This window comes from Empidonax traillii, unplaced genomic scaffold (assembly GCF_003031625.1).
Source record: "Empidonax traillii isolate 1590-97213 ecotype Southwest subspecies unplaced genomic scaffold, ASM303162v1 scaffold301:size691294, whole genome shotgun sequence".
Classification (NCBI taxonomy): domain Eukaryota; kingdom Metazoa; phylum Chordata; class Aves; order Passeriformes; family Tyrannidae; genus Empidonax; species Empidonax traillii.
This window is the reverse complement of record NW_020955494.1, coordinates 261332-286412: the sequence shown is the minus strand read 5'-3', so window position 1 is coordinate 286412 and position 25081 is coordinate 261332. Positions and strand designations below refer to the sequence as shown.

The following is a 25081-nucleotide window of genomic DNA, read 5'->3' as shown; positions in this document are numbered from 1 at the left end:
CAGACAAGGGAACATTTCCCACATGTTTTCCAGTTTCCCAAGCAATGCCTGGTGACTCGGGGGATTTTGTGGCTGCAGCAGGATACAAAGAAGTGTTTCTCTCTCAGTAAGGATTCCTTTTTGTTAGGTGCTTTCTCTGGGACTCTCAGCAGTACAAATACAAACTTGTATTTTCTGCTCCCATCCCCACTGCTTTAAAGTTGACACGTCGTGACAATTAAGAGCTTGTAATACTAAATATCTTTTTGCAAGTAGCTTAAATACAAATGTAGAAATCTGTGTTGAAAGCAAAAGGCAATTAGCCTAAGTTTCGTTTGCGTAAGTAGTACTTTATTTCCTCCAAGAGAAAGAAGTTCAACTTTATACTCTTAAGTCTTCCCAGTTAACTTGTAATCTCTTAATCCTGGCTAATATTTCAGAAGACTATTCAAAGATGAACTGGAACTTGGAAGCAGACTTTCTTTTGAAAAGCCACAAAAGGTCATGAGGGTCAAATAACACTAATAATAAAGTCTTGCCGTTGTCTTTGATCTAAAGCAGACACAATTTAAAGAAAAAAAATCGAATCTATTTAAAAATAGTATCGAAGTTTTCTTCCTGAAAATTAACCCTTCAGGTATTGAAAGTTACATGAACAGAGCAGAATGATTTATTTTGGCTCTATACAGTGAGTTATTCTGCTTTTGCTGTATGAATATCTATTGCCTATGCTGAGAGGTGGAACTGATTGAGAGTTGCTGCTCTGTCAGATGGTGGGAGCAGCCTTTGAGCAATGGTTTGTGTTTGTGTGTGGGTTCATACCCTTGCCCATAACCTGGGCTGGCAGTTGAGGGCCGTGCTGTATGATTTGTGTAGAGTGCAGCGACAGGAAACACTTTCCAGCTGGGGTCCATTGCTGAGGGCATCAGAGGGGTATCCCCCCCTGAACTACAGCGAGGTGGAAAGAGAACTCAGCTCTGTGATGGACTGAGCAAGCACCAGCTCAGGAGTAGGGCTGGGTTCAAGAGGTTACAAGTGAAATGGTTTCTCCTCCTGCTGCCTCCTGAAACTCTCCAGGCAGTCCTTCTGAGTGGAGCAAGTGGTTTATCCCAAAGCAGCAGTTTGTTTTCTCATCAGAATTCAGGCCTGGCCTTGGATCAGCCCAGTTGGTGGTAGAATGGAGAGAGAGCCAGACAACAGTTTTGGCTTTTGATACACTTCCAAGTTGCTTTTGTATCACCTTTATCGGGGCTATGTTTGTGTAACCACAAAGAATTGAAGAAACTTTGCATGGCTGCTGGTGAGCTCTGAGGGGGGGTGGGGAAGGAATCAAAGCTGGTTTTGTTGAGAATTTGTGACGGAAGCTCCATTGTGCTGCAGCTACAATGCTGATACAATCACTGTGAGTGGTGAATGTATTGTCAGGGATCCCTAATCTCTGACTGCAATCAGCAAAAAGAGGCGACATTTATTTCAGTAGCATGAATTCAGTCAGTGGGGTAAGGAAGGAATGAGCAGGTTTGTACTTCAGGGTGGACACTTGGTAAGCAAGTACATACCTCAGAGTATTATGGGTATGTGTTCAGGCCTGTCAGACTGGCAGTTCTTCAATTCAAACACACTGAGGACAGCAGAGAGCTCCTGAGTCAGGGAGAATTTCCAAGGAGCTCAGCTCCTCTCCCAGTGACTCTTCCTGGACACAGCTGCTGTGAAGGACAGTGACTGTTTGGACAGTGCTCATTATCACCAGCACAGCACTGTAAGGACTCTGTTTCAACAACACTGTGTTGCAGTTTAAGGTTGATAAGTCTTTGTTCCTGGCTGTTTGAGGTTCCAGAGACAACCAGCATGACATCTCTAGGAAGATAAGTTTGTGTGGGGAAACAAGAGTAACTGTGTTGATAAAAACTGTCTTTCACATCATATCTCAAAACATTCAGTCTGTTTTGGCTGTAGAGGAAGGTCTGGTGCTTCCTTTGATAGGGCCTTGGGGTAGTTAATTCTTATTGATAGGCATTTCTGTCAAAAAGAAATGAAAATCAAACTCGTGATGTGTTTTCCTTTAGCATTCAGCAGTCACAAATGCATGCTACCCTAAAACCTTCAGCTGAGGAGTTTCATTTTTGTTTTGTATGGTTACTTTCCCCCTTGGCTTTAAAAAGATGTGGATCCCTTCTGTAACACGTATCACTGTCTACTAACTTAGGCTGCCTCTTAAATTCTTAAATTTTAGAGTCAAAGACTAATCTCCTACAGGCCTGCAGTTACCATTCTTGGATCCCTATATGTTTAAAATCATTTACATGAGCAAAGATTAAGGGGTTATGATTTTCAAAGATGCAAGGTGGTGGCTGGAGGTTGCTGCTGCCAGATTTGACAGACAGACTCAATGGCTGCAAGAGAACAGTCCTGAAGATTTCAAGTGTTAGAAGTCAGAGACAGCTTCTTCCTATCCAGAGTAAATAGGACTGCACTCAACATGAACCCCATCTTCTTTGGGGGTGTGTGGGGAAATGATATTTAAACCTTTTAATTCGTTTGGTTCATCCATCCTGCATTTCCAGAGTGCTCCCTTCAAGAGCAGGAGGTTCATGTGGGTATTTTCTGTCGTGGTATTTTTTCAGCACGAGTGGGTGTTGGCTCTGAGCTGAGACATGGCTCTCACACAGGAAGCTGAACTATAACCAGTGACAAAGTTCTAATCAGAAGGTTGGAACCAGAAATGTTTTTATTTAGTTCAAACAGCTTGCTTGCTTTGATGCTGTCACACATAATTTCCCATAGAAAGGTCTCCAGAAATAGTGTAAGAAAAAAAATAAAATAAAAATAAATCTTGTGATACTTTCACTGAAAAAAGTCAGTGTGATTCCACAATTGGCATTTTTTCACAGTCAACAGGCATTTCTCTTTGCACCTCAGTTTTCTTGGACACTGAAAAAAAAATGTTAATCTCCTCAAATGTTGCTAAATATGTGTGGGTTTTTTTTCCATATGTCCTGCCTCCCACCTAGAAAATTTTCTTGAAACAGTCAGCCTTCAGCAGTAGTAGTTTGATAATCACACTTGTCTCAAGAGCTGGTGCTGCCCAGCTGGTGGATCCATATTTGCTGTCTTTAAACTCCCAAAGTGGAATGTGCATTTAACTCCAAATACATGCTCTTCTTTTCCAAAGCTTGTCTGTGCTTTAAGTCAAAGTTTAGAGCCATTTCTCACCGTGCCTCTGCTACTGGGTTAGTTGGTGTGTTATATCTGGGGCTGCCTCTGTCAGAGGAACCCCCAAGAGCGAGAGGAGAGCTGTGTCTGTTCTGCTGTCTGCACAGTTCCCCATACCAGCTCTCTTATGCCCTTTGCTTAGACAAGTCACTCTTCTTTCCTTACACCTGTCATTGGACCAAAATATTTGCTCAGGTCTCTGTCAGAGGGTTACAAGATGTGTTTGGATCCTTCAGCAAGCACTGAGGGCAAATCAAACTGTTCACTGTCATGCCCACTGTCGCTGCTTTCCTGGCGCTCAGCTCTCTGCATTGGTCTCCTGAAGAAGCTGATGTGGTTCCTGCATCCTGAGCATCCCAAATAACTCGGTGGCTCTGCTCCAGTGGGTTTGGTCCAGGCTGGTTCCACAGGCTCGCTGCAGCTCTGCCCTGCTCCTGCAAACACTGCTTTAAATTCTGCCACTCTGGGCTTTTGGCTCTTGCTTGTCTGTGCACAGGCACGTGTGATCTGTCCCATTTAATCAGCTCATTCCAGATCTACCCTGACCTCAGTGGTTTCTGGTGATCTCATGTAGATGCTGCTCTTTAATGAGGGTCTGCTGTGTTATGAAAGGTTGTGCTGAAAGTTAGAAAAAATAAGCGTGTTCTTGGAAGATCAAATTCTCAATTACAAAGTCTCAGGGAGGGTACAATGCTTTAAAACAAGTGTGTAAAAATAATCAGACTATCAGTTGTCACCTGCAGATCTCAGATTTCCAAGAAGAAACCAAGGTCTTGTAAATAAAGTGTATATGGGTAGATGATCTGTACTCTTACATTGTATGAGTTTGTTCTTTCAAATATTCATCTACTTACACCAATACCTAAGATACTTAGTTTGTCTGGATGTTAAAACTGGAGGGACTCTTTTTACCTTGGAACAAGTGCATTTTGGTGGATAAGAACAAACTTGTCCTTTGTGGTACAGAAAACCTCTTCTCCTTCAGGTTTTCTCTCTCCTACACAGGTATCATTTGCTTTTAAGGATTTGTTTTCACTTTAAAGATTTGAATTAGGAATTCTATTCTTTCCTCCACTCTTGAATCCTTGAACAGGCACTACACGATTAGAAACTCTTGTTGCCTTCTGCTTTCTCTTCTCCTTCCTATTTATTTCACTGGAATGTAACAGCAGGAGAAGCAGAAACCTAACCCTTAACTTTTTGTACTTTGATATTCCATGCAATTGTGGAGAACCTTTTAACAGAAGAGGAAGTGTGTGTGTGTGTGCATGTTTATAGAAAGAGGATGTGAAAGCAATAGTGCTGGGATCCTTTGGGAGGGAGCTGCTGGAGAGTTTTGAGGCTCTGCAGATAACTTGGTGATCTGCATTCCATTGCACCACAGCCATGTTGAGTTCTGCTCACATTACAAATTCAAACAGATGTTAAAAGAATTAAACCTCCATTAGATGAATTACTGTAGCTCAAAGGTACTTCCCCCCCCCCCTTCAAACATCTGGGGTAGGGCTTTAGGTAGAAAATTAGTAATTTGGTCATAGCTAAGCACAGATCGAAGAGCCTGTGCATCTACTCACTGTGGGAATTGTGGTGTGTTTTCTACCCTCAAAGGTGGACAGTGGAGAGGGTGACCATCACTGGATTAATTGTCCTGTCGAGTTTGCTTTTTAAAAACAGGAGCTTTGTTCTTTTTTTGCAGCCACTGATCTTCTTTTGGCTTGGAATCCCATTTGCCTGGGCCTGGTAGAGGGAGTCATTGGTAAAGTTCAGCTTCACACAGGTATGTGGTTAGTTCTGTTTTGATGTTGGGGTTTTTTTCTGTTATGGTTTTTTAAAAATTTATTTTGTTTACTGCTAAATTTGTGTTAAAGTCTGTGGTATTACAAATAATAGTGCATAGCTCAAATGGAATGCTGTGGTATTTATACACTGGAGGAGTACTCCCCAAAAAATGAACTTGTCACAGTGATTATATTATAGCTGCAGGTGCAAATTCCCTCTCTTCTCCAGTCTGTGTGTTTTGGTTTGACACTGGCATGTAAAAAATAGAGAACTGCATTTGCAAATAGTAGAAACTTGTATTTGAGGTCCTATCTGAGGCTCAGGGTGAGATTTATAAAATTCTTAAGCCTTTCTGAATAATCCTTTCGAGGAGATTCTTGTTGTTCTACTGTGGCACAGAAACTAATGATGGAAGTTTGAACAAAAGTGTAAGGCTTGAATTCTCAATGCTGCATAAAAGCCTGAAGCAAAATTGCTACGTTGGTAGATGAATTTTGGAAAGCAAAAGGAACACTTAAATTTGTTTGTAGGTAAATGACAGAGCTATAAAATTAAAGCAGGTGTAGAATTCATTGTTATTTTAATGATAAGCCTGTTTCTAACTGATAGTGGTAATGTTTTCCTGTAAAATAAGGTTATCAGCTGCAAATCCCTGTAGCCACAGTAAGTATTTATTTTGACATATAGCAGCTGACACTTGTGCCAGTGGAGCTCTGGCTGGCTGTTTGCTGGCAGGTAGGAAAGGTAAGCACGAACATTTGCTGTGTGCCATTCTTTGGTGAGTGCTTGGACCTGCATTTAAAGTGGTGCCTGGCAATATGATCAATACAGGTAAAGTTTCAGCTGTGTTCCAGGAGAGCAGGGTGTGCTGGAATGGATCAGATGTTTGTGCTGTGTTGAACAGAACAGATGAGTCAGGGTGGCAGTGTCACGCTGGAGAGCAGGCACTGGTACACACAAACAGTGTCGTTGGTCAGAGCAGTTCTGGCAATCACAGCTCCAGAGTTCAGTGAGCCCAGGGCCTGTTCCTGACAGTGCTGGTTCAGAGCCCATCTCTCCTGGAAGTTCACCATCACATCCTCTTTCCATCTGCACCTCTCCATCTTTGAATGTCACCTGATATTTCTGTCTGTGCTCGTTCCACAGAGCTGTTCACCCACCCCTTTTCAGATCCGCTGACAAGAAGTCCTTCAGACTCTGCCATCTCCCTTTCTCCTCTCTTCACCCAGGTCCTCTGTGCTGCTCAGCATGTGCTGTCCATGATGAATGGTGGCTGAGCTCCAGCAGTGACCTCTTCCTGCTCTGGGGAAATGCTCACTGACTGGTTTTGGCACGTGTTTGTGGTTTGTGTGGGGTGTGGTGGTCTTGTTTTTTAAACCAAGCCCTCGGGTGCACAAAAGCCTTCCTCCCCTTCTCTCGAGGGAGTCTGGTAGAAAAGCCTGCGAAGGGGGAGACCTCAAGTGCTTTTTGGAAGGTTTTAGTTTATTGTTTATTGTGGCAGCTGAATGTCCTTGCATGTGTGCTTCTTGTGAGGTGCTTCCTCTGCTTATGAAATCTGAGTTGAAACTTTCCCCAGCTGTGACACCGGAACAGGTGTCAGCTTGCTGTTGTCATGCAAATGAAGGTTATCAGGTAATAAGCCTGATATCTGCTCTTCTTTCCATGTGTCCTGTGGAGAAAGAGAGCCTGCAGCTATTGGTCCTTCTCTTCAGCTGCCTTAAACTGCTGGCATGTGCTGAGAGGTGTTCTCTGTCAGGTGAACACAACGAGGGGCTGGCTGAGATGCCTCACAGAGATCTCTTGGAGCCTGTTGTTGTCAATAAACTCCCACTTGCTCATATTCAAGTGTGGTTTGATGTTTTCCTCTGGCTGAATCCTCCAGTGGTCTGTAACAGTAACCTGTCTTCATTACTTATTCCTGTCTCAATCTTTGTCACCCGGAAACTTTATCAGCAGGAGTTGTATAAATATTTAACCTTGCTGGACCATTATCTGCAGACTTGGAGCACTGTGCTGCAGGAGCTGGGGGAAATGTTTTTTTCACAGACCTGACCTGCAACAGGAGGACTTGCTGCTCTGACTTCTTCTCCCCTGCCCTCAGGTTAAGATCAGAAAACTTAATTTGAAGTTCATTGGTAAACAGGAGTCCTGTGTGGACCTGTCCTGCTCAGAACCCTGTTATTGGAAAGGAATATTGATGTGTTTTAAGAATGCTCAGCACATACTGACTAATGCTGGAAAATTGAAATGCCTTTTTGGGTGCTGAAGTTGCTACCAGGAAAGCTGTCACTAAGCCTGCACACACTTCAGTGTCTTGGGCACAGATCCTTCCATGCTCTGGAAAGATGTGCTCCTGGCAGAAATGCTGGAGTGCTCTGACACACCCTTGGAATGTCCCTGCAAGCCGTCTTGGGCTGTCTAATTCACCACTGAAACACCCTTGCCAGTGTACTGTAACTAGGCATGGGATTTAATTGACTCTTAATCTGCAGGTTTTATTGCCTGCCTTGTGCAAAAGAATCTGTAGGGCAGCTTCTGCCAGGGAAGCAGTCTCATAGGAACCAGCAAACTTATTCTTTTTAATTCTTTAAAGAATTTTTGACATGAGAGAGTCAGTTGTACAACCCAGCATAACTGCACACTCACGCTGGAGAGGAAAGTCTAGTGAAAGTACCACTTGGTTCTTCCCCAAACTGAATTTCCTTAAACGTGCAGATTCTTGGGGTTTTTTTGTTTGGTTGGGTTTTTTTTTGGGGGGGGATAGGGGGAAATTCCAACCCAAACAATAAAACCTTGATTGAATATTGGAATGTAAGGATGTGATTGCTTGCCATTTTCTGGCCCTTCCTAAGATAACTTGTAATAGAATGCAGAGTAACAATGGGAATAGCAGGAAAAGGATTTTAGGATGTATTGTGGAGATGTTCCTGAAACAGATCACTGCACATTTGCTCGGTAAGATGCACAGTTAATTCTATCTTTGCATGATCTTCCCAGACAGAGGCCAGCACATCTCCTGCATAACGTGTCTGCTGTACAGAATATTAATTTTGCTTGTGGTCCTGGCAGGGCACATCCATACACAATGGAACTGAAGCTGCTCAGTTCCTTTCTAATTCTGGGCTGGGAGTTTGGTGAAAGAACGTTGTGTTCCTTTTTGTTAGAATAAAAAGTAGATCCACTAAAACGGTCAGGGCAGCCTGAAATGGAATCACTGTTGAGCAGAGACTTCTCAGCAAGCTGATCAAACATTGCAGTGCAAGAATATGCTCAGTTGTGTATCCAACCATAACCAAAGCTGGATTCCTCAGCCAGTTCCAGCAGCTTCCACTCAACTCCTCCCCTGCTGCCCCAGTTCTCCTGTTTCTTGGTCAGAGGACACTCCTGGGCAGTTGGATGTCTCTCCTTGTATCCATTCCATGAGTTTTTCCAGGTTGAGTGCTGCTGCCAAGGTTCCACAGCCTCTGTAAACAGGAGGTGAGTGGAGCTCTTCCTTCCCCAGCCCCAGGAAAGGAAAGCTTGTTTTGTCAGCCTGCCTGTGAATCTGGATAGAAACAACTGTTGGGCATGGGAAATGTCCCCAGGGAGATGGGACTGAGCCTCCTGCAGCTTCAGGCATTCCTTGGCACGCTGCCAGTTCTGCAGTTGTTCAAGTAAGGGGAATGTGGAAGTGGGAGCACAGAGTTTCTTGGCTAAAATCAAAATCCTTGCAAAAATGCAGAGGAACTGCACTTCCATTTCAGTGGAATGGGAGGTAAGAGCTTCCTTGAGATATCATATTTTAAAGCAGTTGTTGCATCTGCTCTGCCACAGTTCATAAAGCACTACAAATGACCAGTTTGAGGTGATTTAAACCAGGCTGGGATGGCACACAGGTGTGGTGTTCTGTGCACCCCATACCTCACACATGGACCAGGCAATTGAGTTGTGTGGAACTGCCTTGTTTATTGTACTGCAGGAGCACACGTTCTGTGCTGGGACTCACTTGTTTAGATATTGCTGGTGATTGTAATGTGCTGCTTCTGTGGCTATTGTTGAAGCTTTTACTTCAGGGCATACTTTATCTGCATAATTACTTCCTGACTGTTTGCTTTTGATCTGCTGGGGAATTCTTGTTTTCTTTGAATGTTCTGGGGCTCTGGCTATGATACAAAGAGTTTTGAAATGCACACCAGGATGACATTTGAGTGCATTTTAAAAGATGACAAAGGGCTCCAGAACTGCTTGGCTGTATTCAGCTCTTCAGTTCTTGTTTGCTGTTACCAGGGTTTGTCAATATGAGGTCAGGTGAAGAGTAGGCAGAGATTTTTCTTTTCCACTTTTTTTACTCTCTGCTTAGAAATGCCTTTCTTTACCTTATACTTATTTCCAGTAGAGCTCCACTGGTTAATTCACTGGAGCTCTAGATGGTTTCCTGGCTTAAAAGAGTATCTGTTTGGTTTGTTGGCATACACTGATGATCTCACAGGAGCAAGTTGTGTGGCCAAGCTGCTGTAGGTGGGAATAGATGAGATTAGAGGACTCCCCAGCAGGAATATCTGTCTGGATGCCCTATTGTATTACCCTTCTGTGAAGCTTGGATTGCCCTGGGCTTCCAGAGACTGTTGTTTTTGCTTCCTAAAAAGCAGTATAGGAAAGGGCAGCCCCTCTTTTGAGACGAAGTGATGGGCATCTTCATCTGTTGCTGGTGTTGTAGGCAGCATTTCAGTTTCTCCTTCCCCTCCTCCCCGGTGGGGAGGCACCCTCTGGTTCTCGCAGCACATTTGTAACTGGGAGGATCTGACATTTTTAAAGGCTTCCTGATGCCCAATATAAGCAAGGCTTTTTCTCTAAAGATAGTAATGTGGAATCAGAGCAAGTGGAGTGTCACAGCACACAGTTGTGTGTTTGCAATGACTGTTCCTTTCCTGCAGATAAAAGGCACTGCTGGGTTTTTCTGTGTTTCTCTCGAGCACTCAGAGGATAAAATGCTGTTTAGGATTTCCTGAGCAAGGAGAACAGGCTTTGTATTTGCTAGAAAGCTGCTAAATAGACTTTTCCAAGGAGGTGTGTCGTGTTCAAAGGTGTAATACATGACACAATCTGCCACCACAAGTGTGGAAGCTTATTCAAGTCTGCCACAGCAGGCTTTTTATGTCTTTATATGACCTTTGCAGTTAAACTCAGTTGCTTTCTTCTCAGCTGGGAGAAATGCTAAGTGTGTATGTTTGTCTTGAAGACTTTCTGTGCCTTTTCCATCTCTCCTAACAGAACTTTTGACTCCTGAAAGCCCAGCATACAACTAACATGCTGCTGCTGCAACCAAGGGCTAAAAACCTAGGAGTGTCCAGGCACCAGTCAGCAGTCAGTGGGATGTTTGTGGCTGTTTCCCTGTCTCATTGCAGTGCTGATGCCGTAACCGCAAGTGTTGTAGATGGAATGCACCGGTTACCAATATCTTCAGTCATTTTTATCCCATGGGTTTCTGTGCCACTTCGTGCATGTCACTGCAGGGATGATCATGAGGCTTTGAACACACAGAAACTCTTCCTGCTGCAGCCCGTGTTTACCTCCCAGGTTCCCGAACTCATGAGCCCTGGTATCAGATGCCGCCTGTGTCTGTGCTGTTTGATACACAACACAGGGTGTAAAGGGGAAATCTTTTATTGCTGTCTGAGCTCCAGCTGGGCTTTTCAAATTTTACTGCCACTGGTGCCATTGGTGGGGAATGTGCTTCATCCTAGAGATTGCTGGTGGCTGCAGATGAAGCAGGGCTAGCTTTACCTCTAGTGAGTAAATCTATAAAATAGTTAATCTTACTGTATTACAAACTGAACAAGTATTTTTTTAGTTTGTTTTTTTTTTTTTATTGCAATGCGTAATGGCAAATCACAGCAACAGTGAATCATCATTCACTGGGGTCATCTGGTCAGATGGTTCCTAGCAGGGCTTTTACACCAGGGAGAAGCTTCTGGCAAACTTATCAAAGTAAATAAATGACTGACAAGACAAATAAAAGCATCTACTAATCATGTTTTTTTACAGATCTACCGTGGTGGCTCCTTTTAATTCGTCAGAAAGCTTTGATTGGCAAACTCCCAGGAGACCACGAGGTTTGCAAAATAACAAAGATTGCCGTGATTCCACTTTCTGAAACAGAACCTCAGGACCTGGAGCTGGAGGTATGACTGTCCCCAAGGAATTCTGACCTTCCCCCTTCTGCTCCAGTGAAATCTGAATGTCAGAGAAAACTTAAATGCCTCTCGTCTGTTATTCCTGGTATAAGCAGGCATACTGAACATTTTGTGCTTTTTTTAAATAACATTTTTTGATTAAAAGTATTTTTTAAACAGAAATCACAAGTTCTGCTATGGAGGGAAGTTCCAGTAAAATTGCACCTCGATTTCATAAGGCTTATTGGGAATACAACACTGAACTAGGAGAAAGGATTTTTTTTTAATAGATGCTCTTGCTCTCATCAAGTTTTGGAATCTTAGTTCTAGAACTTGTTTATAGAATAACCAAGAGAGTAATCCCAATTTGCACTGTAACTTGGGGGGGAAGCTGAGGTGGGTCTGGACACTCAGGTCATGGCAAACTGAGGCATCCTCACAATCACAGGAGAAAGTGCCTTTATAAAAACAGTGAGAATGGGGCTCTGTGTAGAAAACTGTGTGTTCCCTGTATTTCAGACTGTGTCCCTTGGGTTTGTGAATGTCCAAGTCGTGATTTTTGTAGACTTTAATTAAATTTTTTTGGAACTTTTGGAAGAGTATCTAATTATTGGCTTTAATTCAATGTCATTATTTAGCTTTGCAAAAAGCACCACTTTGGGATAAACAAGCCAGAGAAGATAACACAGTCCCCAGATGACACAAAATTTCTGCTGAAGACTCTTACCCAAATTAAATCAAATGTGTCTGCTCCAAATAAAAAGAAGGTAAAGTTTTCCACTGTTTCCTTGTGTTGTTTTCATAATGTTTACTTTATAATTCAGAGTTTGTGATGGATGATCCAATGGAGTACTAAGACCTTAAAGAACTAGTGAAAAACTGCAGAATGTGGAACTACTGTCATGGTGCTCAGTTCAGTGTTTTTGATTTTATTGAGCTGTGGCAGTTCTATGATTTTTCATTTTGCAGTTACCTAATTTTGGCAGAATTACTGATAGAGTTCCTTCTTACCAGGATTACCTTCTCCTGAGATTCTAAAGTACAATTGTTCTGCAGAAGCATCTCTCTTACAGTTCCTCAGAGAACACCACACAACCCAGTGTCATCAAAATGCTTTTAACACAATAATGGCTTGGATTAAGAAATCCAAACAGTATTTATTAAAATTAGAATGGGTGGATGCGATATTCCTTAAACTCTTGAGATTGAAACATTCTGCTTAAATGTTCAGCTTTGAATGGTAAAAGCAATACTCTGATATTTCTGGGGATGATGTCCCTTGTGTTTATTATCTGTGCTGGGATTTTTAAGAGCCTGCTCCTCGATGGGAAGAGTTTGTCCTACAGAGTTAGAAATACCATTCAGCAAACATGGCCTGGAGTCTTTTTCACTCACAGAGAAATAAAAAAGCCTTTTTTTTTTTCTTTCAGATTAAAGAAAGCAAAGAGAAGGAGAGGCTGGAGAAGAGATTATTGGAGGAGTTGTTCAAAATGTTCATGGATTCCGACTCCTTTTACTACAGCCTGACCTATGACCTGACAAATTCTGTGCAGAGGCAGAGCACGTGTGAGAAAGCAAACCTATCCCTGTGGAGAAAAGTGAGTGTGTTCTGTTTGCTCCTTCCATCTGGCAGGTGGACGTGCTGTCCCACAATGGCTGTGCCCAAACTCACACTGCTGCAGCCTAAAGCAGCTGAACATCTTGCCCTGGAACAGCTGCAGTGCAAGGAAGGAAACAAAATCTGCAGCAGTGTGATTTGAGCTGATGAGCCCTGTGTGTCCACCTGCAGAGAATAAACAAGAGAGCTCTGGTGTTCTTACCAAAGGGGTTGCAAAACCTGCCCTTTTTTGTTTTGAACAGGTTGATGACAGATTCTTTTGGAACAAGCACATGATTGAAGATCTCATCAGCATTGATGTGAGTTTTTTTTTTATTTCTAACGTATGTTATGAGAATCATTCTTCAGTTTTAGTTGAAATGTTTGCTTAAGGCCTCAGAAGTTTGCTTAAGAACCTGCTTGGCAGACAGGTCAGGGTTGGGACTGTACCTTCTTTAAGCTGAGCAGCTGGCATTGCCTTCTTCCCCCAGCCTTCTGCTTAGCCTGGGATGGTTGTAATGAATGAACTTCAACTGAATTTAGAATTTTATTACTGTAAAGCAATGCAGAATAACTTGGTGTGATATGTTCTGAAGGTAAATTAGGCTGTGTTTGTCTGTGGAAGGGATGATCCCTGGACTGAGCTGAGCTTGATAATAAGGAGGAGCCAGAAAAGAAGTAACTCTGAATTCCAGAGTTTTCTTGAGATAAGACTTTTGTTTTCCATGGTGGGGAATAGTGTTTTCTCCTTAAACAGAGCAGCTGATCAATGTAAAAAACATTGTAGAACAAGTTATTCTGAGCAGCTATTCAGAGTAAAGAAAACATTTCCATTTCAAATCATAGAACCACCGTTCTATCTTCAATAATGATCTTCCTTCATTTGAAACTTAACTTGGAGATAAAGGATTAAGTTACTAACTACAGTTTGCCAGCTTAGACCAAGTCTTATGTTCTTTAAAGATGACAGCAGACATCTTACTTTATGCCCTGCATCTTTTTCAGTAATAATTTAACATAATCAAATGGTTATGGAGTCATAGCCATTTGCAGGGTAAACCTGGCTCCTCTGAAAAGTTGTGTCTAATGCAGTTTTACTAGTTGTGTTTTTCATGTTCTAAGATACCAGTGAATAACCCTGGGGAAATTTATATTTCAATTCTATTTAAGAAACTGGTGTTTTAGGGTGGGAGAGCCCTGAACCAGTTGATTTTAAAAAGGAAGTTTTAAAGAATTGCATGATTTTCTTCTGTCCATAAATAGCTGAGAGCATAGGAGGGCTTTTTGCCTTGCCTTGATTGAGCTTGCTCCATCTCCACAGAAAGACCTGAAGTTGTTTCTTTCTTCCTTCTGATGGAGGAAAAATGCCGGTACCACTTACAGAAATAAGACAAGGACATGGCAAAAATTTCTTAAAATACAAAAAGCACGTGAAGCAAATGTTTTATAAACATGAGAAACGGTAGAAATAATTGTAGGTGTTGTAGAACCGACAGGGATGTAAATGTGTCTTTTGTAACCTTCAGAATGCTGAGGTGGACTTCTGGATCATACCCATCATTCAAGGATTTGTGCAGATTGAAGAACTGGTAGTAAACTACAGTGAGTCTTCTGATGATGATAAGAGCAGTCCTGAAACCCCTCCTCAGGAACCGAGCTGCGTGGATGACGTCCATCCCACCTTCCTGGTGGCGCTCATCTCCCGCCGCAGCCGGCACAGAGCTGGTAGGGAAACAGTTCCAGGCCTTGGGATGGACAAATAATTCTTCCCTGTCCTTAATATCTTGGGAAAAAAGATTGAATCACTCTACAATTTACTAGGTCTTGTTCAACTCTGTTTTTTCAGAGTTTCTGCTTTTTATTAAGATATTCTCCATTGTGTCCAATTTTCCTACATAGTCAGGTTTTCAACATGCCAAAAAAAAACCCAAGAAAAAACCCCATGGTAAGCTTGCCCTGGTATGGGACTGACCTTTGTACCACTGCTCACTTCTATTGAATGCAGTTCCCAGGAACATTTGTCAGAACAACTTGGAGTAAATCCTTCAGAGTTTCAGGGTAGCAGCTAGTTTACAGTATGCCTTTTTCATACTAAATTGTCACGTAGATACAGGAACTGAACTGCAGAGGGAAAATTATTCTTCTGATTGCTAGTCCAGAGCACAAACTGTGTAGAACTTTCTCTCTTGACACAAAAAGATTCTTTTGATAAATTGATGCACTATTTTGAAGAATAGTTATAGGATTGTGTGTTTGATTAATTCTTTAGTACATACTTTTAGCTGAGAGTCCAATGTGCCTTTATTTCTGAAATACTGTAGTTAACTCCCCCCAAAAACCCCCCAGACCAGTTGCCTTTGAGGCTCATGGAAACACTGAGCACTAAAGTAAAACTTTATGCTAAATGGGACAGAACAGAAGAAATGTATCATTTAGGGTGGACTAGAGATTATCTTTGACTTTGTAGTGCTGCTCGTAGTATGTCAGTAAATTAACTTTATCCATACAGTCAAAATAAGTTCCAAGGAATAAACTGGGACAGGAGTGACTTCTCCCACTGATGATGGATTTTGGCTAGAGCCTTTGTCCTGTGTTAGTGTTGTCAAAACCAGCAACAAAAGTTACTAATGTTTAAGAGAAGCACTTAAATATGCCCTGACCATTTCCTTCCTGCCAGGAATGCGGTATAAGAGAAGAGGTGTCGATAAAAATGGAAACGTGGCAAATTACGTGGAGACAGAGCAGCTGATTCACGTTCACAATCACACTCTGTCCTACATCCAGACACGAGGCTCTGTGCCTGTTTTCTGGAGCCAGGTGGGATACAGATACAACCCCCGGCCTCGCCTGGACAAGAGTAAGTGTTTGGGTGGGACACACGGGATCTGAGTTCCCTTGGGACTCAGCTTTGGGAAGAGATGTTTACAGGGGGGTGTGGTGCACAGCTGAAAGGATTAAGCAGGCTTATTAAAAATTACATTTTAGTCCCATCTCCTCTGCACAACAAGCAGAATTTAGGAGTGGTGTTTGCTGCACACCGTAGTAGAACAGCAGTGTTGAAGCTGAGCAAATTGAAATGCCTTTGAAAGGAATTTTGTACAGTGTGTCTTCAGTGAAGCTGTCTTGGTTTTCCAGAGTGCAGATTTGGGCACAGTTTAGTACATCAAACAGGACTTGAGTTAGTGCTGAACAGGCTGTTTCTGTCTGACACTGCTCTGCCTTGCAGGTGAAAATGAAACTGTGGCCTGTTTTCGTGCACACTTTGAAGAACAGCTGAAAAACTACAAAAAGCAGGTGAGTGCTGCCTGATAAAATAGTCATCTGATGAAAATGCGGGGGAGGAAGGTTAATGCTTTTAGTCTGGGGTTTTTTTGTGGTGTGTTGTGTTTTTTAAGAAGCTTGTTGACAGTTGTAAGGTTGGTACATAAATAGAATTTTACTAGGTTTTGCAAATGTCCTTGTAAGTAAGCTCTAAAAAACAATAACTTGTGGGAATGTGTAAACCCTGCTTCTGTGTTCCTGTGCTGTGAATTCAGAGCTTCTCTGGGTTAAAGTTTGTGTAGGCAGGTGACTGTTAGAGCTCATCTGTCTTGGGTACAATCCAGCAAAGACTGGAACTTCAGCAAGATATCCTGCAAACCTTACAACTCTTGAGCTGTTTGGTATTGCATGGTGTACACATCTAAGATGGCAAATGTTAACTAATTGAAGTTTTGAACAGGTGATTATTAACTTGGTGGATCAAACAGGCAGAGAGAAGATTATTGGAGATGCTTACCTTAAACAGGTTCTTCTCTACAACAATGCAAATCTGACTTATGTTTCTTTTGACTTCCACGAGCACTGGTAAGAAACCTTTTGAAAATGACCCTTTGCATCTTGTTCTGTTAGCATGAGAGGAGAGTAGAAGGGAGGAGAAAACACTGTTGTTATTATTATTATTTCTGTTTCTGCATGGAACACTTTTAAACAGGAAGAATACATTTTGTAAACTGAAGCATGATAAAATGTGAAGTTTGGGTAACCAGGCATTGCTGTTTATCATCTTGTGTCTCTGACCTGTTAAATTTGCAGTTATTTATTGGGTAAATCTAATTTGTTACACATTCTGAGCAGGAGAGTTTGCTCAGACATGCTGTGAATGTAAAGCTGTGGCTGACCTGCTTTGAATTCTCCTCTACTTCTGTTTCTCTTTATTTTTCTATAAAAATATGATGGGTTCTTTCCGGACCCCGATGCTGGTTTTTCACTGTAAAATACCCCAGATTTTAATTTACTGCAGCCTGAGCAGTTGTGTTTTCCTGGCTCCCCTCTGCTGCTGCCATGCCCTGGGGCAGTGTCACGTGCCCAAGCATTTAATCTGCCCCACAGGCCTGCATTTCTCCTTCCCTCAAGCTGCCTTTGTGTGGGAGGCAGTACAGGCTCTAAACTGGTTTAATCTTCGTTTCCAACCGTAATCTAGGGATTGCATCTGGCCTGGGAGAGCATTACTGACTGAAAAAGTGTGTCAATAGTAGACATTGCAGAAGGGGATGGGGGAAGGGAAACCCCCGTCAAAATAGTGATGGCTTGTTAGTTCCCTGAATTGATTTGATATTTAATCTCTTGTTTAAGGCAGCTTTTGCTTTCATTCCTTCACTTTCCTCCTAAAAACTTCTGTAGCACCCAGGACTGTTTGTTTTTGCACTGTGAGTGTGAGTGAGTGGAGAACAATCCCCAGAACAACCTGCTGGGGCAGGAGGGGTGATAAGTGTAGGGTGTTCTCTGTACAGCCACTGGTGCAGGATCCTCCTCCCCGGCTCCATCTGTAGTCACTCCTTGTGACACTGTGACTGAGGTGAGGACAGAGAGAATGCTGGGATTAGCCAAAACACTATCTTTGTTAATGTTACAGATAAGATAAAATAATTGAAGTCACTGCTCTAATTCAAACTAACTTTTGTGAAATTCTGCATTTTAGCCGAGGAATGAAGTTTGAAAATGTCCAAACACTGACTGATGCCATTCACGATATCATTCTTGACATGAAGTGGTGCTGGTAGGTACTTAACTCTTCCTAAGGTACTATGGAAAATTTGTTAAAAAAACCAAACCAAACAAACAAACAAACAAAGAAAAAACCCCCAAACAAACAAAACCAACCAACAAACAGTAGATATTTGGAGGCCTTAATCTCATCATCGCTGGTGTGCTTTGTATTTCTTCTCTGGTGCCCAACTTGTGTGTCCCAGCTTGTGTTCTGCAGTGTTGGTGCTCTAGACACGTAACAGAAGATCCTCAGATGCTGATTGCTGCCCAGAGCTTGCTTCATTTGACACTTTCAGGGGTTGTATTTAATGTGGAACGCTCTGTATCTGACCCACAAAGCCTAGAACAGAGCCCTGTGTTGTAGGCATGTCTGAGCTTTGGTCTGCACTGGTTACAGTGACCTGATGGATGTGCTGCAGTCTCCAATCTGTTACTCTGATTGCTCAGTCAGATCTGCTGGCATTTCTGTTGGCTTCTCTGTCTGAAATTAAAAGCCTTTTCTCTTGAAAGCTTGTATTACATATGCCAGAGCTGAATTCAGCTGATTGCATCCTGAGTTTATGGCCCCACTAGGATTTATTTGATATCCAGGCTGGATTAAATGGAGAATGGGTCGGAACAAGAGGAGTTAATTCAGAGTGGGGCGTGCCTGGGTGGTGAGTGCAACCACAAACAGTGTAAAATCTGCTGCTGTTTATGGAAGCTGATGAATTACACTGCATTTGAAGTGTCTCAGTGTGCCTTTGTTCTCCTCCTGTTGAAAGGGTTGACCAGGCTGGAGTGATCTGTAAACAGGAAGGGATCTTCCGAGTGAACTGCATGGACTGCCTGGACCGGACCAACGTTGTGCAGGCTGCCATTGCCAGGGTGGTCATGGAGCAGCAGGCACGTGAACTGGGGGCTTTGCCAAGGACCTCAGAACTTCTTGTGATTCACAGAGGGATCTGTGGGCTTGAAAAATGCTAAACTAACCTCTACTGAAAAGAATCTTGGTGAAATACTCAGAGAGCTCTGAAGCTGAAAGGGGTAATATGTACAAATACAGAGCTGGAAATCACTGCAGAACAGGGATGCCCGCTGTCCTGCTGCAGAAAGGACTGACCACATCTTGAACAGGATTGTCCTGTTCTGATTTAGTAATTTTATGCAGTAATTCAAAGTTTAAAAACAAAACAGCACCCCCCAAAATCCCTCCCTGAAACAAGAGATTAAGGGACTAAAATCCAGGTAGAAGTTGGATGCTCTTTTAGCTGCTTTGAAGTGAAATACTGGGATGCAGCAAGTAGGGACTGTTGTGGGGTGGGGATTAGAGAAGGGATTTCCAAGCAGACTGAGGGTCCTGTTCCTCTTTGCCCTGCCCCCATTTGCTTTTTCTGTGGAATCTGGGATTGTCTTCCCTCGTGGAGGGTGAATGACATGGAGTGTAAGACTGAGAGTCACATGTGCCTTCCGTTTGCTTTCCTTGGAACCACAGGACTTGCCTTCTCTCATCTGGAAACTTCGTAGGGCTTTCAGAGTCAATGAACAACCTTGCCTCCATTTTCATCTAACTTGCAGAGAGTGCTTCAGCATTTGGGTTTGGTTGGGGATTGTTTGCCTGTGATCTGTTCCAAGTTATCCCTGCAGTTGGCCTAAGATTTGGTGACTGCACTGCAGTTATGGCTCTGCTGCTTTACCAATCCAGTGGCTAAAGTTTCTGTTGTGCCAAGGCTTTTATCCTGGGGAAACTGAAGTGCTGGTTGTCCTGAAGAGTGAGATACCTCACTTTCAGTATCACTGTTAAACAGTAACTGTCCAAAGTGTGCAAGCATTAATAATAAACCAACAAAAGAAGCTGGTTTTTATTTTCAGACCCTTGAGGTCACGGATGCCTTTGCAATAGAAGACATATTAACTTGTTTATGCACGTTAAAGTTCTGTAGTACCTGTTGTTTTGATGGTTCTCTGTTGGAAAATGTCCTGTATCCTGAGTAATCTACAGTAATTACAGCTCATTTTTTTTGCTGATTGGCTCCTACATTCATAATTAATATGTTAATGCTGCCTCCAGCGATACGATGCTTAGCACTGAACTAGCGATTCATTGCTCACAATTAATTTACTCTGACAAATCAGCAGAACGAGTTCCCTTTTCGGATCGTGTAAACGCTTGGCAAGCGTTTCCCTTCCGTTATCGAGCTCTCACACGGGGAATGGCTTTTACCTTGGACGTTTCACTAATGCACATGTCCAATTGCAGCTCAAAAAGCTGGGTGTGATGCCTCCTGAGCAGCCTCTGCCGGTGAAGTGCAACAGGATCTACCAGATCATGTGGGCCAACAACGGCGATGCCATCAGCCGCCAGTACGCGGGCACCGCCGCCCTCAAGGTAACTGCCCCTGATCTCAGGAGGACAGGAGGAGGCTGGCACAGCTTTGTGTGCTCTGGGAAACTCCCAAAGCTGTGCCTGGGTTGGTGTGGAGAGCTGTGAGGCCTCTCGGCAGAGTGCTCTGTCACGCTCGGGGTGGTGGGCACTGTGCCTGCCCGCTGTGCTGTGGCACCCTCCTGTCTGCAGCACAGCTGGGAGCAAGGTAGCCATCAAACACTGCCCCCAGGTAAATTACAGCAGGGCTGCTGACAGTCACAGTGCTTCAGAAATGCTCTGAAGATCAGAGTATGTAGCTAGTGGGGCGATATTAATTACCCGTGCTTTCTAAAGAATTAATTAGTTGTAATGCTCTTTACCAAGATCAGGCACGAAACTCCTCACTTTTTACTCCTGCTGCTTTGAAAAGTCACAGAATTTGAGGTGCTTGCTGTGTGTTTGGTCTTTGGTGGAACAAATTTTTAGTATTCTTTGTATTTGGCATGAGAAAAATGATTATGGTGGAAATGCTTCTGATATCCCTCTTTAAATATCTCTACTGAACTTTGATTCGTTTATTAATTTTAAAAAATAGTGAAAACCAGCCTGACATGCTTGTCTTCATTATGTATATTTAATTTTAAATCTGAAGCACAGACCTCCATTTATAGATCTGGATTTTCAGGCCTTCTGTTTGATGATTTCTCTAATTGCCATTGAGGTTCATGAATTAAATTCTTTTTAATTGGGGTGCTTCTTTCAGTTTGAAAGTGAAACCCACTTGAAATGTTCCTCAGAGTAGCTGACATGGCTTTTAGAACTGCTTTGTGCCAGTGTTCAGAGTGTCTCTGAAAATAGAACCCTCTAATGAAGTGCAACCACCAAACCAGCTTTTTATTCAAATTCGAAGCCTTCTGTGGCCTAGAAACTGGCTTTTGTTTCGAGGTTGGGAGGACGTGTACTCCTTTAGGGTGTTCTGCTTGTCCTGTTCTGGTAACACAAAGGATGAAACCATGTTTCAGTGAGCTGCAGTCTCTCTGCTGTTCCACTGGTGTTCCTGCTAGGTTAAAGGCCAAAAATAAAGGGGTTTTTGGGGTATTCAAGCATCGCAGTGACTGACATCTTGAATGTTCTTGTTAGCTGGTATGTATGTCCAGATTTCTGTCAATGCCACAAGCACATGCCCTTTGAAAAATCAGTATTTTCAACTTCTCTATGAAAGAGCTGCTTGTGGATAATTTCTGAGCTGTCACCTGTTCAGCCCTGAGTCTCAGAGTGCCAAAGCTTTGGGAGCTGAGCCTGCTGCTTCCAGGATGCATCTGTGCATGATGTGCATGTTCTGTGTGACAGGGGGACTTCACCAGGACTGGGGAGAGGAAGCTGGCAGGGGTGATGAAGGATGGAGTCAATTCTGCCAACAGATACTACCTGAACCGTTTCAGGGATGCCTACAGGCAAGCAGTCATAGGTAAGAGTACAATTCTAACTAAGCTGAACTGTGCTATTTAGAAAAGTTTATTAAAATCGTCTTGGCTTTATCTTTTGACTGATTTTTTTTCCCCATCCTGAATTTTAAAAGCACCTTGGCTGTGTATAATGTTCATGTCTGTGTGATGGGCCATAAGGAACAGTGATGCTCCATTTGGAGATCAAACAGCCCTCACTTCAGAGGGTTTGCATGCAGTGTGACTCATCGTGGAATTTGCCCCTAACTTTGTTTCAGCATTAAATGTCTTGGTGTCTCTTTTTTTAGACTAAATTAAATTTATGTAGCTGGTGTCTCTTAAAATGTTTTTCACTGAAGGAAGTGTAATACCTCCTGAGGCAACACTGTATTCAGAAAGACCATGAAGAGCATCATCAGTAAATATGAAACATTTGGAAGGAATTTGCAGTCTGTCCCTTCTAACTTCCTTTCTTGTTTGGTATTTTCTGGGTTTCACTTAGATTTGATGCAGGGCATCCCTGTGACAGAGGATCTGTACTCCATATTTACCAAAGAGAAGGAACATGAAGCCCTGCACAAGGAGAGCCTCAGGAGCCACCAGGAGCTGATCAGCCAGCTGCTGCAGAGCTACATGAAGCTGCTCTTGCCTGATGATGAAAAATTCCATGGAGGCTGGGCACTCATTGACTGCGACCCAAGGTGTGTGAACAGTCAGAACTGCTCAGCTGCTGCTCTGCCATGCCCATCACTGCTGATGGGAAATGACTGTGATGGCTGGGCTAGCACAACACCAGTGGACAGTTGCACAGAATGACAAGAGTCCTTGGAGGGTTTGAATAGGTGCAGTTGTAGAAGAAAAGCTCCTCTAAGATGTGCTTTTCCCAAAGTGCCATAGAAGTGGTGCACCTTTGGAACATCATGTGGAAATGCCTGCAGTCAGTTCATGTTGCCAGAACTGGCAGGTACCACAGAGAGAACTTGTAACCACCCCTGGTTCTAGGAGGGGCTGTTTGAGGAGCTGCTGTTCCTTATTGCTGCACAGGGAAAGTGTGACCTGACTTTGGAGCCAGATTAAATTCTTGGGGCATGAGTCAGCAGTAGGACAGTCTGGATTTCTCTTTGTGAACAGTGGGCATGAACTCACTCTCCCCTCCTTATCGAGTTCAGAGTTCACTAGTTTGTAAAAGAGAAATAGTGCTGAGATCCTCTGCAGGTTAAACTTCAGCATCTAAAAATAACAGGGCAGGTTGTTCTGACAGCTATTCAGGGCACAGTCTCATCACCTTCACTGAGTCTGAGGTATTTTTCCATTTATCTGCTGGCATTTATAATAGCTTGAGGCTTTTCTGTTTATTTTTGGGCCTTCTGCTGACCTATTTGAGCTATGAGGCAACTTCAGGTTTGGGAGAGAGCGTTGCTTACCTGGATCCACTTCTTGTAGGTGATCCCACTTTGGCTTGGGAAGTGGCCACCCAACACCTGACCCACCTGGCTGGGTTTTCCAGTGACTCTGGGCAGGCAGCAGCACCACAGGAGATAATGCCATGTTTAACAAGTGTTGGATTCTAAAGGAGTGTCCCCAAACTCCCCAGGCATGGGTTACACAGCTCTGCAAATAAAACCTTGTCCCCTGTATTTGTTTTTCCTCCCTCTCCTCAGCCTCATTGATGCCACTCACAGGGACGTGGATGTTCTGCTGTTACTTTCCAACTCTGCCTACTACGTGGCCTAGTAAGTCCCTGCTCTCTCTCTCCCTGTGTGGGGTTATTTCTGGGAACTTGGATTTGGATCAGCAGGAGGCATTCAATTCTGTTTCTGTTCTCCTAGTTATGACGATGAAGTCGACAAGGTGAATCAGTACCAAAGGTTGGGCCTTGAAGCTCTGGAAAAAATAGAAATAGGTAAGAAAATAGTCACGCTGTGTCATTTTTGAAAGCTCTGAACAATAGCTGAGCCCTCATCAAAGCATCCTGCAGATGGATTGAGGCAGCAAGCCTTGATGTGTGGCACAAATGCTGGGCAGTCCACCAGGGCTGGAGATGGCCTTTCTTGCTCATGACAGGTGCCAGTCATCTGTTCCCTCCCAGGAACAGCTTTTGCTGCTGCTGGAAATGGAAACTTTGATCACTGCCAGGGTTCTAAAGTTTTCCCTCTTTCAGACTCTTAAAAGAACCACAGAATCATCAAACCCAATTTCATTATTTATCAAACAACTTGATCAACTTCTGTAATGAGTCACAGGTTTGTGCATTCAGTGCTCTCTTTCTTTGATCCAAAAGCAGCACCTGGCTGGGAATTGTACTTTAAATCTGTTTCATAGCTTTTTAAAACTTCCTTCTCAAGGCTTGATAATAAACAAGCTGCTACAAAATCACCTTGTTATGCTCGTTTAACTTGGCTATAGAATGTACCATCTGCAGGCTAAATCCAGCATTTGCTGCTGAAACAAGAAAAATGGGATGTCTTTGACTCTTTGCAGATGAAAAGATGTTCTAGTTGGAGAGAAGGGAGGGAAATTGTGTGGCCTCCTGATAGAGTTTAACCTTCCGTTGCACAATAGGCAGTGATTTCATCATCTCCTGGCTGTAACTGTCCCTGTCCCTGTGCAGTTTGCAAGAGTTCAGTGGCAAGGGCTCTTACACAGCATGTGGAGGTTTGTAACACATCCTGATGCACAGGATGCAGAAACATCTTCATCTACAGCTTGTTTGCTGCTGTAGATGCAAGCACTGCACTCAAGAGCACTGACAACTTCATTGCACCCACCTGGTAGAAATGTGTCAGCTTTCCCTGTAACCCTGGCCAGAGCATTCCCGAAAAAACCACGGCATGTAGGTGGTGGAAAACTTCCTTCTTCTGTTTGGAAGGGTGATGTGGTGTAAACCATCAGGCTGGACTGTACTGGACACACAGAGAATCTGTGCTGATTGTTCAGGCAGAGTCTCTGCAGGGTCTCTTCAGGGTCTGGTTGAAGATGTCTGATCTGATTTCTCTCTCAGGGCCTGAGCCTACTCTCTTTGGCAAACCCAAGTTCTCCTGCATGAGGCTGCATTACAAGTACAAAGAGCAGAGTGGGTATTTTCACACCCTCAGAGCTGTGGTGAGAAACCCAGAGGAAGATGGAAAAGGTTTGTTTTCCTGTGGGAAAGCTTAAGACATAAAAGTGTGTTTGGTATCCCACTGTTTGTCCAGGAAACACTTGTTCCATGACCCCTAAAATTTACCCTTCTGCAGAAGTGACTCTGATACAATCCAGCTGGGCAGGGTGGGAACCATAAAAACCCCTCTGTGTGGCTTCCTGGGTGAACATGTGGATGTTACTGTTTGAATAGAAAGACAAATAAGTTCCAAATATTTCCCTGTCCATTTACTGCTCCAAAACCTTCTAAAATGAAGTCAAAATTAGCTCCTAAAAGAGCTGAAGAAATCGATTTCTTTGGGGAAATCAGTGTCTGGAAATGTTCTTGCTTGTTGTTTAACTAGATTAAATGAACACTAATAAGGGGAAAAAACATCACTCCTTACCTGGAGCACTGAGTTTT

At 43.1% G+C, this 25081-nt stretch overlaps 1 protein-coding gene across 1 annotated transcript in view; it reads left to right on the top strand.

Moving 5' to 3' along the window:
• The window catches only part of INPP5F (inositol polyphosphate-5-phosphatase F), a 35379-nt gene that overhangs the window by 7632 nt on the left and 2666 nt on the right, over positions 1-25081 (top strand). The window contains exons 2-18 of the mRNA XM_027890868.1: positions 4889-4969; positions 10996-11132; positions 11762-11890; positions 12554-12721; positions 12984-13040; positions 14247-14445; positions 15398-15577; positions 15947-16014; positions 16442-16566; positions 17681-17758; positions 18513-18633; positions 19988-20116; positions 21443-21560; positions 22040-22238; positions 23199-23270; positions 23367-23440; positions 24539-24667. Of these exons, the coding sequence (XP_027746669.1) occupies positions 4889-4969; positions 10996-11132; positions 11762-11890; positions 12554-12721; positions 12984-13040; positions 14247-14445; positions 15398-15577; positions 15947-16014; positions 16442-16566; positions 17681-17758; positions 18513-18633; positions 19988-20116; positions 21443-21560; positions 22040-22238; positions 23199-23270; positions 23367-23440; positions 24539-24667 (2064 nt within the window). The remainder of the gene's footprint in view (positions 1-4888; positions 4970-10995; positions 11133-11761; positions 11891-12553; positions 12722-12983; positions 13041-14246; positions 14446-15397; positions 15578-15946; positions 16015-16441; positions 16567-17680; positions 17759-18512; positions 18634-19987; positions 20117-21442; positions 21561-22039; positions 22239-23198; positions 23271-23366; positions 23441-24538; positions 24668-25081) is intronic.